This window comes from Ascaphus truei, chromosome 1 (assembly GCF_040206685.1).
Source record: "Ascaphus truei isolate aAscTru1 chromosome 1, aAscTru1.hap1, whole genome shotgun sequence".
NCBI lineage: Eukaryota > Metazoa > Chordata > Amphibia > Anura > Ascaphidae > Ascaphus > Ascaphus truei.
In genome coordinates, this window is record NC_134483.1 from 95,788,851 (window position 1) to 95,806,969 (window position 18,119).

At 46.3% G+C, this 18,119-nt stretch overlaps 1 protein-coding gene across 1 annotated transcript in view; it reads right to left on the reverse strand.

Annotated features, from left to right (window-relative positions):
- Positions 1 to 15,080, reverse strand: part of ACOT12 (acyl-CoA thioesterase 12) — a 50,056-nt gene extending 34,976 nt beyond the window's left edge. The window contains exons 1-5 of the mRNA XM_075581566.1: positions 15,000 to 15,080; positions 10,328 to 10,463; positions 4,634 to 4,790; positions 3,521 to 3,640; positions 2,559 to 2,709 (exon numbers count right to left, since the gene is read on the reverse strand). Coding sequence (XP_075437681.1) covers positions 2,559 to 2,709; positions 3,521 to 3,640; positions 4,634 to 4,790; positions 10,328 to 10,463; positions 15,000 to 15,080 — 645 coding nt within the window. The remainder of the gene's footprint in view (positions 1 to 2,558; positions 2,710 to 3,520; positions 3,641 to 4,633; positions 4,791 to 10,327; positions 10,464 to 14,999) is intronic.
- Positions 15,081 to 18,119: the final 3,039 nt, after the last annotated feature.

Genomic DNA, 18,119 nt, shown 5'->3' on the forward strand with positions numbered 1-18,119 from the left:
ACAGCTGTGAGTAGCAGAGGGCTGGAAGCTGTGAGTAGCGGAGGGCTGGAAGCTGTGAGTAGCAGAGGGCTGGAAGCTGTGAGTAGCGAGTAGCGGAGGGCTCGTGGGGCTGGAAGCTGTGAGTAGCAGTCAGGGGCGGTCAGCTCGTGGTGCCGCTACAGCCGCACTGCTGTGGGTCGCAGAGGGGGGTCCAGCACTTCAAGCAACCAACTGAGACAAGGGGGAGAGCGGGCGGGGGGCCGTGGCTCAAGCAGCCGGCTACCGCGCTTTTTGGTAAAACGCTGAAAGCTGCACGCCCTCCGTCTGCAGCGCCCCCAAGCAGGTTTTTTTTTTTTTTTTTTTTAGTACATCGATTCTAAAACGCACCCCTATTTCAGAGATGTGAAATTGGGAAAAAAAGTGCGTCTTAGAATCGAGGAAATACGGTATTTACATTAGAAAAAAGGTGTCTAAGAAGTGATATGATAACTATATAGAAATATATTCGGGGACCGTACAAGGAGCTTCCAAAAGAACTATTTATCCCAAGGGCAGTACAAAGGACTCGGGGCCATCCCTTAAGGTTGGAGGAAAGGAGATTTCACCTACAACAAAGGAAAGGGTTCTTTACAGTAAGGGCAGTTAAAATGTGGAGTTCATTACGTATGGAGACTGTGATGGCAGATACAATAGATATATTCAAAAAAAGTTGGACATCTTTTTAGAAAGGAAAGGTATACAGGGATATACCAAATAAGTAAACATGGAAAGGATATTGATCCAGGGAGTAATCTGATTGCCAATTATTTGAGTCAGGAAGGAATTTCTTTTTCCCCTTATGAGATATATATCATTGGATGATGTGTCACTGTTTTTTTTTATTTGCCTTCCTCTGGATCAATATACTGAAAGTACGGATATAGTATAAAGTATCTGTCGTGTAAATTTAGCATAAGTTGAACTCGATTGACGCATGTCTATTTTCAACCTCATCTTCTATGTAACTATGTAACTATGTAAATGAAATTGCAATTTTATTTTCTCTTGCTTACATCAATAATACATTAAATTCACATCATGCAGTAATTATCTGACACGTGGAACCTTTCAGGTGATTCTAGGGGGTTTATTCGTAAAACTGGCATAGTGCCAATGTCAATGGGCGTTTCCATGCCATAGTGCTCCGATCAGCACGTGCCCCTAGCTGAATAAGTAGTATATCATAGTAAGCACTAGGGCCGTGATTTTATTGATAAATCTATCAGATGATTGTTTAATGAAGACCAAATATGTGTAGTCTGATTTTGGCACGAATTTTGATAATGATGCTGTGTATGTGATGTAGGGGTATTTAAAAAGGGTCTGGGTCCACTATTGTAATATTTACCTGACGAAGGGGTTACCCCCGAAACGTTGTATTGCTTTATGCCTGCTTTTAAAGCCATTACTGTGGCGAAAATGGGGGTAATCAGCGCATGAATAAAGGCAGTGGGCTCAGCTGGTTACCCTTATTTCGCGTTGGGGATGAAGGGGTTAATTCTATATGCATGGCTGTCCCCATTTTGCAGGCTAATCTCTACCTGCAGTGAAGTGCCTTTCTGTTGCTGTTTTAAAATGTACAGGCAGGATGCTATTTTTTTGTCTGCCTGCCTTTGTAAGGCAGTAAGGACCAAATGTTATGCATACAGGAGCCCCCTGTTGGGATGAAAGATCCCAGATTCGTAAAGTGTCACTTAATCAGGATGTTTCTGAGTAGCAGATCCTGTTACTCCTCCTGGATATTTCACACCTCGGGACCCAAACTCCAGACAGTGCGTCCCCAGAAATGAGTGGCCCCTTTTTACTTAGCAGTGCTACCAAGCTGCTTACTGAGCATGCTCAGAGATACCTGAGCTGGCTGGTGGACTTGCTCATGTGACCTGGCAGGTTCTGATAGGAGGAAGATAATTCCTTGCCAATGGGATGAGGCTAATGTAACACTTCACAGGCCCTTGTCCTTAAAAAGGCCTGTACCCCTCATTCCTGTGTTATTCCTGTTTTTGCTGTTGCTGTTACCTGATTTCTTCAAGCGGATAAGACCTAAGTACAGTGGCTACGATTCCAGAACGCAAGGGGTTAAAAACATCGCAACAAGGAAACTTGCCCTGCTTCAGGATTTCGTTAGCCCTGGGGATTCCAGCAAATCCCAGAGAACCAGAAAAGACTTTGCCCATTCACAGAAGGATTGGACTGGGGCTATTTATTTGGCAATTTGCAAATGGACTACATTTTAAAGAACAATCTTCTGGGGTTTTTTTGGCACCTTTCTGGACATTATCCTCTGTTTCTCTACCCGTGAGTGTAATTATTAAGTTTATTCTGCAGTTGTCGTGTGTTTGCCTATCAAGGGAATAAATCTCAGTTTATTTTGCTCAACCTGTTCTGCTCAATCAGGACCCACGAAATATAAATGTGTTATTAAGCGCGTCTCCCGTGACAATTACAATTTCTGGTAAAACACTTGGGTCGGCGAGGTGTATTGAGTGCGGAGGGGATTCATACATTTTTAGTTGATTTGTTTGTTAAGATGAAGATCTAACCTTTGTAGAGGCTTTGACCCGGGGAAACATTATGCATTCCTCCTTCGTGTTCATTGCTTGATAAATCAGGAACGCGCTGTTAATGTGACGTGCTTTGCCCTCGGTCCACTCCTCACAATTATAAGCTTCAACTCGGACGCCAACCTCGACACTGCAATAAACACAAACAGGTGATCTCTTGCAGGAGAAGTGACAGCTTACAAAAAAAAAAGCCAGAAAAACATTGTTGATGCACTTTGATGTAATTAAACATTTTTGAGGGCAACAATACAGTATAATGTTTTGGCTTCTTGTGAAATCAGGATGTTCGTTCGATTGGGGCAAAACCCCCACAATGCAATTCACGCAAGATCTGGTGCGGTTTCTGTGTATTTAAGGTTACTCAGGTTGCCAGAATGCCAGAAAGACAATATTGCAAAGTGGGAGGAAAGGAGGAAGGGCACAGGGATTATTCACAAAACTGTGATAGGGCTGACCGAGGCACTATTGCATGAAAACTCCCATTGACTTGAAAGAGGTTGAGTTTATTCCAGTTTAGTGCCCTTTATTTATGGAAGTCGAGGGACGAACCTGTACAACTTCCCACAGAAAGGAGTAGCTAAGGGAAATCAAATCTCTCCCAGGTCTCAGATCACCATGCTTACAACTTGTTTAAAAATGGTAAGAAAATACTTTTGTGTCAGATCTCTTGCACTACTCTTGCTATATCGATTGGGGGCTGAAAACCAAGCAACCTGAAATTTCAAATATGTTTTTAATGTTGCGATGATACCCAAGGATATGTAAAAGAAAAAATAGAGGGTAGGCCGTAGTTGAAGCCTGGTGGTACACAGAGGGATGGAAGCGCCATTACTTATTTATGAAACACTGACTGATATTAGCATGCAGCCTTCATTCCCCAATTGTATTGCATTGGGGCATTGAAGAGTTCAGAGACTTTAACATTTAATCTCTTATTTTACCTTTTTTGAAATGTGTTGTTAACTATAGCCCGAAATACAAGACGATCACCAACAGTGGAAGGTCCTCTGAATTTAAACATATCTACAGACTTCAGAGTTGCATGTGTGTGACACAGCCGGCTATGAAAGAAAACAACAAACAAACAAAGTTCAATGAGTTACTATTTGACCGCATGGTAGACCAAGCTTTCTAAATCACAGTGTGCAACCATTTCTGGCGTGCTTGGGCATTGTACTATGAAGAACTGTGCTATACTGAGGTAGGGCCGCAGACAGCTTTCCCAGGTCCCAGGATTACAGTTTACAACGGGGTCCCCTACCCTCATGTCGACAGCCTTGCGTTAACCCCTCATCACCCGCACCCACTTACTCTTCCCCCCTTCTCACACACCACCTTGCTCTCACCGCTCTCTTACACTCCCACCTCTCCCACCCCCCCTTTGATCCTAACCCCCCCACCATGTTTTTCTCCCCCCTCCTCAATGTGTATGTATGTATATATACATACACACACACAAAAAGACCCCTTTAACACACACATACACACACACACAAAATAAGCTTCCCTCCCCACAGGCACACACACACCCACACACAATAGGCCCCCTTCCCCCCCACACACAGGCAATAAGCCCCCCTCCACACACACACAATAAGACCCCCTCCCCACAGGCACACACCTTGGGGGAGGAGTGGGAGGATAAGGGGCCTGAGAGGGTGGTCTGAGGGGGACCAAGACATGTGTGCTTATTTGGGGCCCTTGGATGGGCCTGCTAGACACATGGCCAGTGCACTCTAAGGGCCCTGCAGGTCTGCAGAGGCGCATCATAGGGGCTGGGGAAGGGAGAGATAGATGGGCGGTTCTAACTAAAGGGACGGACCCTTCAGTCCTGCAGGAGGGGAGGCAAGGGAGGGACAGATGGGAACGGCCCCTGAAAAGAGGAGGGCCCATCTTGCCAGCAGACAGTGTACTGTAGGGTTGCCGGAAGGGAGGCCGGGCCAAGGACAGCAGTCCTGGTTGTCCCCCCCTGTCGGTAGCCCTGTACTTGGTGTCCTAGAGTAGCAAGAAGGGCTAATATTTTGCTTAGTTGAAGATAAAAATAAACAAACAACCTTGCTGAAATATTAGCTACGCTTTCCATCCATGCCATGATCTGTCCTCCAAATGTGTTTCCTTGATGGTTTGCATGAGGTGGTAAAACCAGCTCAATGCTCTCTACATGGGTGCAGTCTGTTGAGATCTTAGTATTGTCATTTTCCCATTCTGTATCTGAAACAAAATATTAACCTTGTTATTATTCTGTACATTTTAGCTTACTGCTGCACCAGATAAAGGATTTAGTAAACTGTTCCCAAGAATGCACCATAAGGTGCCTTACAGCATAGTAGATATGGCCCAGAAACCATTGCCAGAATGGTTACGTTGATGGTTTTTGCATCTTTGTCTGTAGGCATTATTAGAGACCACACGATAATACACAATCACCCCAGATCTTTTACATACAGTCCAGCAATATTGTCTTGGAGAATCTACATTACCTTAAACTCAAAAGGGGTTATTCACTCGATTGGGGCACTATTGCATAGAGGTAAATGAAGACGATGACGAAGATGATGAGAGTGGTGTTGATAGTGTGTGTTGTGCACACACTGCACAGGCAGGGGAGGGAAGCAGCTATGATGTAGTGGAGGAAGTGATGTGGGATCATCTGTGTTACTACAGCTGTTACTGATGTAGGGGATTGCAGCAGTGAGAGAGGTGAGGATGATGATAGTCAATTAGTCTGTGAGCAGCAGGCAGCAATGACCACTACAACTATTTGTGCCTGTGCTCCTATTATTAGCAGTACTCTGAGAAGCTTAATTGACATGTCCACACAAAACCCCAGCACAAGCACCAGCACTGTCAGCTTCAGAAAGATACAGCAGAGATAGCACAAGTAGAGGGAGGAGCAGGACAGAATCTAGAATGCCCTTTAGGCCAACAGTAGCATCCCCTCTCTATCACCACTATCCACTTCTCAGGTTCAGCAGCACCATCTAAGTCTTTAATTCAGGGCAGCTGGTCTCACACTGTTTCATATCTACTCAAAGGTAAAGAGCATGGAAATATTAGAGGGTTTTGGTGAAGGTCATTATAAAGTAGTGATGATGGATGTACTTGGAAATGGTAGACACAAGGGCATATGTATAAAGGCAAAGTGGTGCAATTCTGGGGCAAACAAACTGCATCGGATGTATCAAAGAAAAAACTAATTGAAATCAATAAGGTTTTCTTTGATACATCTGGAACAATGTTTTTATCCCAGAACTGCCCCGCTTTTGCCATGATGATGATAAGGATGAGGCTGTGCGGGCTGCTCCAGCATGAGCTGATAGTAGCAGTGGGCAGCATAGGCATGAGGAAAAGGGGGACTCTGGTAGTAGACCAACATGTGGACCAATTATGTCTAATCCACTATACCAACCCAAGTTTCACAAAAGCTTTTGATAGGATGCGCACGTACCAACTCTCACATGATGAGGTCCATAATGCGGAATGGCAAATTGGCCAAAAGGCTTGAAGTCAACATGCTGTCCTTTAGTTTTGTAGAGGGGTAAGGGCTTTAGGAAACTAGTCATATACTCAGAGCCTCGCTGAAAAATACCCAGTATGGCATATTTATTTCACCAGAGCTGATCCACAACTGTATCAAGAGGTTGTTGAATTAGAGAGCCAGGCTCTTGATGGTTCACACTCTGAGGATGCATGTCACAACAAACATGTGGAGAAGGGGGAGCATGAGACTTACAGGCTAAACTGCTGCTGCTGCTGCTACTACTGCTGCTGCTGGCTCATCTGACTGACTGAGCTACCACCAGTACTATCCTGCCCATAGCATATGCCCCCCACCTTCAGCAAGCACTAATGCCCACCACCGGATTTATAAGAGTAGTTAGTGATTAATGCGCTCCAGCGCTGGATCCATATGATGCATGTAAACAAATAAATTTGCAGACTAGGGCTAGTGAGGTTAGTGAAGATACAAAATCCTCTGTGGGGCCAATTAATCCCTGAAGGTGAGGCTGTAAGTGTAGCCCCTATGTATTCCTCATGGGGATGGTCCCTTGAATGGATTGTGGATGAAATAAAGTCAAAAGTACTCACATATTGCCCAATCTGAGTGTCCTGGGTGGCGTGCAGCCGAGTGGAAATGCTGGTAAGCGTAGAGAAGAGAGGCGAACTGGCGCACAGCCAAAAGAGTGGGTCACCAATGTGTGGTTGAAGTATGATCTTTATTGATCCACAAAAAGCAAGCGGGTATGGTACACGAAACGCGTAGGAGGGTAACTACCTCCGCTTGCTTTTATGGATCAATAAAGAATCATACTTCAACCACACATTGGTGACCCACTCTTTTGGCTGTGCGCCAGTTCGCCTCTCTTCACCACGGATTCATGCCAGTGGCATCATTTTATGTTAATTCTTTTTTTTTTTTACCATTTTTGCCGGGCCCCAAAAGCCAGCACTCAAACAGTATTGCCAGCCACAGACGTACATCGGTACAGACTATTTTGGTACAGCACTTGGCTTGTCCTATGTGTATCCCAGCTGTTTCACCTCAGAACCAGGAGTGAAGTGGAGTTTATTTTTTAATCAAATGAGATCTAAAAGGTTGAAACAGCTGCCTGTGTCTCTTTAACCCTGGCTGTGCTGAATAAGCTGTGTAAAACGGCAGGAATACGCTTACAGGGATCTGTGCTAAAATGAAGCAAAAAGTGACACACCGTGAGTGCTCGTTTGCACGTCATTACCCAGAATCCCTAGCTGCAGTGGAAGCATTGCATGCTAAGAGATAATGAGGAAAGGCAGATTTGCGTCCCTTTATGACGAATTACATTTATTATATCAATTATATAAAACAAATGTAATGTTACTGTACAAAATAATATAATATCCACATGATATATTTATAAGAGTAATATAATACATGATTAAATTACATAAATATTTCGGGAAATTAAACAATTAAAAAACAATGAAAAAAACCTTTCTTTGTAATCATTATTTAAAGAGTAAATTTATGTTGCTTATTCTTAAAATAGTAGGATTCACTTCTTAGTTACAATTACGCAGGTACAAATCACCAAGCTCCTACAGTTTCCAAGTTGACAAAGTTTTCAGTTATCAACCACCATATGTGTTTACAGCGCAATTGTAATTATTCTTGCAGTCATGTATTTCTCTGTTATGTTCTGGTTTCAACAATAGTTCGACTTTGGTGGATGATCTACGAAGACTCGATCTTCCACACTACTCGGCATCTCCCACTGGATTCCATTCATGTGTGGTCATACGGTATGTCTTCAACCCAACAGTTCTCACATTTACCTTTAGTGGGGGTCTAACTATGGCTCCTCACCTCATCTATCCAGAGTAGCTTTGACCACCATGTTCCTCTCACAAGTCCCTGATATTTAGGGTCTCTTTTGCATAATGTGAGCACAATCTAGTATGGACATTCAATTGTCATATTATTATAGATAAAAAGAGAGCTCATACTTAGATCTGTTGATTAATAAGGGAAAGTTTAGTCATTTGGTTGTACCTTACCAAAAGCTTTCACTCTCCCTGATATAGGAGACGCCCCCTCTTCTTTCACACTCCTATTGTGATCTCTGTGCCCACCACATCAGATGATCACTCATACAGCTATCAGAGTAACCACTGAATTATACTTAGAATTTAAAACTATTAACTCTATCAAAGTGTTCTGGATTAATATGGGGTTTCTCTCTTAGATCTATGTGATCTTAAAGAGCCATCTGCCTCACTCAATACCACTTTCTAACCATGACTGTTAAATATTGCTGATATCAGCTATACTTACCTTGCTATTTCCCGGGGAAATTTATCCACAACTCTGTTCAGCAATATCATACCATTAGCAGTACTGGTCAAAATCCACTATCTAGCTATGCCTTCCTTTATTTTATACTTTTTGATTAACCTTTATATTAATTGTTTTTTTCCACGTCAGCTTTTTTAATGAGTACTGGTATTTTCACATGCCTCAATATGATTACTGGAATAATGCCATACTAAAGACACTAAAGTTGTATATTATTTAGTGTTTAAATAGTTTTACTCAGGGAGCAGTAGCCATAACTCCTGAAGGTTTATATTCTAATCTGTTTAATGCTTGCAACTCTCACTGGACCATTACTCTTCAATCCCTTGGGTAACTGTACATAGAACAGGAGATTCTTAGTGTGCATCTTTGACCCTGGCAGTGATTTTTTTGTATTGGACAATGTATGCTATTGTAACTTGGAGGGGAATTTTTTTTTTCCCTCATGCATACTGTAGAGCTTTAGCTGACTGTTTTTACACACTAAAAATATTATACGTGATACAATTAACCCTTTCATTCCTTTTGTCCTGATAATACCATGAAGATATTTCATATTTTAATAATCGGGGACACAAACAGTTAACTTGTTACAAATTACAATTGAAAAAAAAAACACTCTAAATTTACGGCTATCTGGTTTCCTTTCTTATCTTATTTGGAAATACATAATTCTATCATAAAAAGATAAGATGAAGCTGGAAGTTTTAGTATATCGATTATAAAAATAATTAAAAAAATGTTTTCATATAAATGTATAGATTTATTTATTCGGAAATGAAGAGGTCAGATATCCGGGTGGTGTTTTTTTTGTTTTGTGGCAATATCTGGTGTTCTTGCAAGATTCTTAGATAAGATATGAGATGTGGTGTGGGGTGAGTAGTGGGAGTGTAGGGGTATAGTAGTTATTGATAAGTTTGTTTTTTTCATGAATTATTGTATTTATATTGTTTCATGTTATGCAAAAACAAATAAAAAGATTTTTTTTTTAAATACATGTATGGTTTTATGGAAGGTCAAGCCAAGCCTGGGTTTCGGTGTTTTACTAGAAGGGAGGTTATCTGGGAAAAATACGAAGAACAAAGTCCTCCTTTGCGCTGGAACTCCGGATAACGGTGCAGATGTTCTCCCGTGAATATAGAAAGAAAACAATAAAATATTGCTGCAATACCTACAATGTGTGGTTTGTGATCACCTCATTGTGCACCCTTTATAGTACTTGTTGTTTAATACACATATAAGAGAAGGAGTGGCTCAATAAGTAAAGACACTGACTGGCACTGAGTTTGAAGCAGGGGAGCCTGGTTCAATTCCTGGTGTCGGCTCCTTGTGACCTTGTGTAAGTCACTTTATCTCCCTGTGACTCAGGCACCAAAACATAGATTATAAGCTCCACGGGGCAGGGACCTGTGCCTGAAAAATGTGTTTGTAAAGCGCTACGTAAAACTAGCAGCGCTATACAAGAACATGCTATTATTATTATTATTATTATTATTATAACACCATGTGCTCTTTCAAGGCTGTACCCTTTATAGAATGATGATAGTGATCTTTTTTCTTATTGCATTAGATTTACACTTCAGATCTTAAAGTGACAAACACTCTTTAAAGGGTGTGCTTTTACAGGACGATGATATTGATTATATTACATTAGATTTAACATTATCCTTTCAAAGTGGTAGAAAACTGTTTCACAATTTGGAGAAATACTTAACTTATTGATTCGGGGTTGTGCTATTGTAGAAATAAATGCCTCATAAGTGATATGTAAAAAAGAAAGAAAATTGCACACTGCCAGGTGTGCCATTTGTGACACCTTCTCTGCAAGCAAAATGACAAGGCGTCTAGCTCATGTCATATGCAATAATTAGACACTTGGTAACTGGTTTAATATTGGCAAAGTTGTCTTACTAACCATTAAGTGTATACTCGTCCTCCATAAGGTTATTATAAGCATCTTCATGATAAAGTCGTATTCGTCTTCGTTCTGCTGCAAGACTGTATTCCAGATGATCCTGAGACGTTTGAAGTCTGACTGGTTTTAGATAAATCTGCAGAAAGATAACAATTAGATTGTAAGCTCTTACAGGCAGAGACTCCTTTTCCTAATTGTCACTTTTATGTCTGAAAGCACTTCTTCCCATTATGTGCTATTTGTATTATTTGGTATTTATATGATTATCACGTATATTATGGCTGTGAAGCGCTATGTACATGAATGGCGCTATATAAATAAAGATATACATACTGTGACAGAAACCAGGGGATGGTAATAAATTCCATATATAGGGTTCCCAGGATACTGAACAGTTTCTATCCTGTTTAGGCTGAAAAGTGCAGCCTCATAATACATACACTCCATCCCACAGTTTGGCAAGTGCTGGAACTGAGGGATGAGGGATCCAGACCAGAGTTTGTCTGCTGCCTGATTTCTGTCACCTGTCCTGCTAGTTGGAAATCAGGTATTTAAGACTGATTTCCTGGTTCCTCTTCCCTCTCCCCAAGAGCCTGGAGGCAGGAAGGCTGCTGGAAGCAGAGAGGGGAAAAGCCTCTCCCCAAAGAGGTTAAATCATTTTGCTCCTTGTTTCTAAAACTGCAACGTTCCTTATTTTTGTTGTTGGAAGTGGAAAAGCCACTCCAACCCTGAGTCAGGGAAAACCTAAGTTAAGTTATTGCTCAGGTGAGCAGGTTTTGTTTTGCTGGTGTTTCTGTTGTATGCACTGTGGCAGTCTCAGTGCCTGGGACTGAATAAACCAGGCATAGCCTGTTTAAAGGAACAGCACGTTACGCCTCGTCATTTAACCTACCCTAAAAGACCGTGTTCTAACAGTCCCGTACAGACGGCGGAGCCCCGGAGTAAGCCGTTTGTCACAATACATACTGTACATACATACAGTCACACTAGGATTGTAGTAAAATAAAAGGCTTGGGAGATCTGACAAATGATCCCCACCATGCCTGAAATCTGGTGCGTCTATCTCAACACTAAAGATATCGGCCCATATTTACTAAGGGCTGCTATGCCAGAAGAAACCTTTCAGCTCATTTAAGTGAATAGTATGTATGGCCTTTATGTTTCATGGGTGTTTGCAGAAGAGAGGAGGTGAAATTCTCAGGGAGGGAAGGTGTCTTGTGGTAGAGCACTGCTCAGTAAACATGGCCATTATCACTGACTTTATCTTTGCTCATATGTAAAATGTGTACAATATGTAGGTAAATTCTTGTGCTACTGGAAAAAGCTTTCCCATATTTTATATTTACAGAACCATAAGGCTGTTTCAGTGAAACATTGTAGGAATATTGTTGCCCGAGTAATAATTTCCCATAGTCACTGTATACCCGGCAATGCAGGCCACGCTATTTGGTTGGCCACGTTTAACCTGATCAAAGGATTCCATAAAAGTTGAGTATGAAAGTTAACCTGAGTGCCCCAGGACTTCTTCAGTTGCACCCATATGATTACTTTGGTAGCGATCACATGGTCGCGGCTGCCCCCCTAGATTATATAAATGGAGGTAGAGGGGGCTCAAATCCCACCCAAGCACCCCCTAGAAAACTAGCATTAATATGATCATGTACCAGCTACAGCACAAGGACCTGTGGCATTCAAAGGTCTGTGCTGTACCAGATACGTCTTTAGGGCAAGGAAAAGGTGGGGGAAAAAACATTACTAATATAATGCTAGGATTAAAGGCACAACATTATCTCTTTAAAATTAAGAAAATCAGCAGATTTTGGAGCATAGGATTTGAAGACTTTTTTAAATGCTAGGATTAAGGTCATCCCAGTTAATCATTAAAGCTTTCACCCTGTAGTAACCCTGTAACTTTGAGCACAAACTATAAACATAGATGACCAGCAGATAATCAAACATTTTGAGTGATCTTTAACATACTTAGATGAAAGCTTTGTTATCATGCGCAGCAAATAAAATGAATTTGTTGGATAACATTATCCCTGTTTATGACAGTAATGGACAAATTATTATCTAGGAAATGTTTGTTTAATTATTTCAGTGCTTGAGAATATTGCTCAGCACTACAAGCTCTTCCAACAAAAATAGGTAACAATGTGCGTTTTTAGCAAATTAAGAAATAGTTTTGTTTATAATATTAACTTTTAGAAGTTCAAAGGAGTAAAATACATTTTAGATGTAACGTTTCATTCTAGTAGTGGATTAATTCTACAGACAATTAGGGGACTATTCACTGAACTGTGATTGTTAATGTGTAAATCAGGCCTGCACAACTCGTAAAGTGAGAAGGGCCGAACTGCTCCAAGGAAAAAAAAATTGGGCCGCACGGGTAAAATCATCATCATCACCATCACCATCATCATCTTTCCTCCAGGACCTCATCATCATCCTCATATTTCCCCCAGGACCCCCCATCATCATCCTCATATCACCTCCAGCACCCTTCATCATCATCCTCATATCTCCCCCAGAACCCCTCACTAGCAACCTTTGCGATACTCCCCATCTATCTCTCATACCCCTATCTCTCCCCCTCACCCACACACATAATACTCCCCCTCCACATCAAACACACAATACCCCCCTACACAGCACACACATCCCTCTCCCCCATGCACCTCACATCCCTCTCCCCCTTGCACCTCACATCGCTCTCCCCCCTTGCACCTCACATCGCTCTCCCCCCTTGCACCTCACATCGCTCTCCCCCTTGCACCTCACATCGCTCTCCCCCTTTGCACCTCACATCGCTCTCCCCCCTTGCACCTCACATCCCTCTCCCCCTTGCACCTCACATCGCTCTCCCCCCTTGCACCTCACATCGCTCTCCCCCCTTGCACCTCACATCGCTCTCCCCCCTTGCACCTCACATCCCTCTCCCCCCTTGCACCTCACATCCCTCTCCCCCCTTGCACCTCACATCCCTCTCCCCCCTTGCACCTCACATCCCTCTCCCCCCTTGCACCTCACATCCCTCTCCCCCCTTGCACCTCACATCCCTCTCCCCCCTTGCACCTCACATCCCTCTCCCCCCTTGCAACTCACATCCCTCTCCCCCCTTGCACCTCACATCCCTCTCCCCCCTTGCACCTCACACCCCTCTCCCCCCTTGCACCTCACATCACTCTCCCCCCTTGCACCTCACATCACTCTCCCCCTTGCACCTCACATCACTCTCCCCCTTGCACCTCACATCACTCTCCCCCCCTTGCACCTCACATCACTCTCCCCCTTTGCACCTCACATCACTCACCCCCCATGCACCTCAAATGGCCCCCCTTGCACCTCAAATCACCCCCCTTGCACCTCCAATCACCCCCCTTGCACCTCCAATCACCCCCCTTGCACCTCCAATCACCCCCCTTGTACCTCCAAACACCCCCCTTGTACCTCCAAACACCCCCTTGTACCTCCAATCACCCCCCTTGTACCTCCAATCACCCCCCTTGCACCTCCAATCACCCCCATGCACCTCAAATCACCCCCCCCTTGCACCTCCAATGACCCCCACCTGCACCTCCCATCACCCATCACCATCCCCCCATGCACCTCACATCACCCATCACCCTCTCCCCCCCTGCACCTCCCATCACCCATCACCCTCCCCCCCCTGCACCTCACATCACCCATCCACATCACCCATCACCCTCTCCCCCCTGCACCTCACATCACCCACAGGGCCGCCAACCGAAATCATGGGGCCCGGGACAAATGAAAGGAGCAGGCCACCCCCACACCCCGAACCCATAGCGCACCTACCACGAAAAAATATATTTTAGCGCGCAACTTTTACTTAACTGTTTTCTTATTGTGATACAGAAAAAAACATTACATCTCCCCCTCTCATACTTCACCCCCTCACCCACTCATACCTCCCCCCTCCCTTCTCCCACCCTCTCTTCTCCCACCCTCTCCCTCCACCCACACCCTCTCTCCCTTCTGCCCCCCCCTCTCTCCCTTCTGCCCCCCCCTCCCTTCTGCCCCCCCCTCCCTTCTGCCCCCCCCCCTCTCTCCCTTCTGCCCCCCCCCCCTCTCTCCCTTCTGCCCCATCTCTCCCCCTTCTGCCCCTCTCTCCCTTCTGCCCCCCCCCCCTCTCTCCCTTCTGCCCCATCTCTCCCCCTTCTGCCCCCTCTCTCCCTTCTGCCCCCCCTCTCTCCCTTCTGCCCCCCCTCTCTCTCCCTTCTACCCCCTCTCTCTCCCTTCTGCCCCCCCTCTCTCCCTTCTGCCCCCCCTCTCTACCTTCTGCCCCCCCTCTCTCTCCCTTCTGCCCCCCCTCTCTCCCTTCTGCCCCCCCTCTCTCCCTTCTGCCCCCCCCTCTCTCCCTTCTGCCCCCGTCTCTCCCTTCTGCCCCCTCTCTCCCTTCTGCCTCCTCTCTCTCCTCCCTCTCCCTCCACCCCTTCTCCCCCCACCACACCACTCCGTTTGCCCCCCCCCCAGCAGCCCGTTTTACACACCCACCCCCCACCAGACCGTTTTTCACACCCACCCCCTCCCCCACCCCTGCACCAGCCCGTTTTTCACACCCACCCCCTCCCCCACCCCTGCACCAGCCCGTTTTTCACACCCACCAAACCAACTAAATGACTTGCGCATGCAAGGAAAGCTGTGTTACATCATCGTCCATATTCAAGGTCAACCATTTAGAGCCCACAAAGCTGTTCTTGCTGCCAGTTCCCCTTATTTCCGAGACCATTCAGCCCTAAGTACCATGAGTGGCTTATCCATATCGGTGATCAAGAACCCCAATGTCTTCGAACAGTTACTTTCACCCCTGCACCAGCCCGTTTTTCACACCCACCCCCTCCCCCACCCCAGCCCGTTTTTCACACCCACCCCCTCCCCCACCCCAGCCCGTTTTTCACACCCACCCCTGCACCAGCCTGTTTTTCACCCCCACCCCTGCACCAGCCCGTTTTTCACCCCCACCCCTGCACCAGCCCGTTTTTCACACCCACCCCTGCACCAGCCCATTTTTCACACCCACTCCTGCACCAGCCCGTTTTTCACACCCACCCACACCCACCCACACACGCACGCACGCATGCACACATCCTCCTCATGCTGCTGCTGCCCCTGCGCACCACGAAACCCGGGGGCGGGGGGGGGGGAAGGGAGTGGGGGGAGGGATGGGGGGAGAGAGGGATGGGGGGGATGAATCGCCGCCATTTTTTTAAACTTGTTTTTTATAACTTTTTTTTTTTCCATTTATTTAATTAAGTGGCGCCCGGGCGGAGTCATCGCGGGCCGCACAGAGAGGCCAGGCGGGCCGTATGCTGTGCAGGCCTGGTGTAAATGAATGACATTGACCAATAACCTGTGCAATGTGTGTGCCAATATCTGTCTAAATCTGTCTCAGAGTCTCACCTGCTGAAATCCCTCTCATGGTTTCCTATCAAATCCCGTATCACTTACAAAAGTCTCATCCTCTCTTTTAAGGCTTTAAACTCTTCTGCTTCTCCTTACATCTCAGCCCTAATTTCTCACTATGCACCTGCCCCATACTTGCGTTCTGCTCAAGGATCTCTCCTGTATACCCCTTTCAGGGCCGCCAACAGAAATCATGGGGCCCGGGACAAATGAAAGGAGCAGCCCCCCTCCCCCCAAACCCATAGCGCACCCCCACCCCCCCCCCGAACCCATAGCGCAACTACCATGAAAAAATATATTTTAGCGCGCAACTTTTACTTAACTGTTTTCTTATTGTGATACAGAAAAAAACATTACAATGCAACCTGTTTATTTTTATATTTGCAACAAAAGACATGTGACTGCCTGTCTGGGTGGGTGACTGGGTGGGTGACTGGGTGGGTGACTGGGTGGGTGAATGACGGTGGGTGAATGACGGTGGGTGAATGACAGTGGGTGGGTGAATGACAGTGGGTGGGTGAATGACAGTGGGTGGGTGAATGACAGTGGGTGGGTGAATGACAGTGGGTGGGTGAATGACAGTGGGTGGGTGAATGACAGTGGGTGGGTGGGTGAATGACAGTGGGTGGGTGAATGACAGTGGGTGGGTGGGTGAATGATAGTGGGTGGGTGAATGACAGAGTGGGTGGGTATGTGGGTGAATGACAGTGGGTGGGTGAATGACAGTGGGTGGGTGAATGACAGTGGGTTGGGTGGGTGAATGACAGTGGATGGGTCAGTGAATGACAGTGGGTGGGTGAATGACGGTGGGTGAATGACGGTGGGTGGGTGAATGACGGTGGTGGGTGAATGATGGTGGGTGGGTGAATGACGGTGGGTGGGTGGGTGAATGACAGTGGATGGGTGAATGATGGTTGGTGGGTGGGTGGGTGAATAACGGTGAGTGGGTGGGTGAATGACGGTTTTGAATGATGGTGGGTGAATGACGGTGGTTGGGTGAATGAACGGTGGGTGGGTGGGTGAATGACGGTGGGTGGGGTGAATGACGGTGGTGGGTGGGTGAATGACGGTGGGTGGGTGGGTGGGTGAATGACGGTGGGTGGGTGGGTTGGGTGAATGACGGTTTTGAATGACGGTGGGTGGGTGAATGACGGTGGGTGGGTGAATGACGGTGGGTGGGTGGATGAATGACAATGAGTGGGTGGGTGAATGACGGTTTTGAATGATGGTGGGTGGGTGGGTGAATGACGGTGGGTGGGTGGGTGAATGACGGTGGGTGGGTGGGTGGGTGGGTGAATGACGGTTGAATGACGGTGGGTGGGTGGGTGAATGATGGTGGGTGGTTGGGTTGGTGGGTGAATGACGGTTTGAATGACGGTGGGTGGGTGAATGACGGTGGGTGGGTGAATGACGGTGGGTGGGTGGATGAATGACAATGAGTGGGTGGGTGAATGACGGTTTTGAATGATGGTGGGTGGGTGAATGACGGTGGGTGGGTGGGTGAATGACGGTGGGTGGGTGGGTGAATGACGGTGGGTGGGTGGGTGAATGACTGTGGTGGGTGGGTGGGTGGGTGAGTGAATGACGTTGAATGACGGTGGGTGGGTGAATGACGGTGGGTGGGTGAATGACGGTGGGTGGGTGGGTGAATGACGGTGGGTGGGTGGGTGAATGACGGTGGGTGGGGGGGGTGAATGACTGTGGGTGGGTGGGTGGGTGGGTGGGTGAGTGAATGACGTTGAATGACGGTGGATGGGTGAATGACGGTGGGTGGGTGGGTGGGTGGGTGAATGACGGTGGGTCGAATGACGGTGGGTGGGTGGGTGAATGACGGTGGGTGGGTGAGTGAATGACGGTTTTGAATGATGGTGGGTGAATGACGGTTGATTGACGGTGGGTTGGGTGAATGACGGTGGGTGGGTGAATGACGGTGGGTGGGGTGAATGACGGTGGGTGGGTGGGTGGGTGAATGACGGTGGGTGGGTGAATGACGGTGGGTGGGTTGGGTGAATGACGGTGGGTGGGTGAATGACGGTGGTGGGTGAATGACGGTGGGGTGGGTGGATGAATGACAATGAGTGGGTGGGTGAATGACGGTTTTGAATGATGGTTGAATGACGGTGGGTGGGTGGTGAATGACGGTGGGTGGGTTGGGTGAATGACGGTTGAATGACGGTGGGTGGGTGGGTGGGTGAATGATGGTGGGTTGGGTGAATGACGGTTTGAATGACGGTGGGTGGGTGAATGACGGTGGGTGGGTGAATGACGGTTGGTGGGTGGATGAATGACAATTAGTGGGTGGGTGAATGACGGTTTTGAATGATGGTGGGTGGGTGGGTGAATGACGGTGGTGGGTGGGTGAATG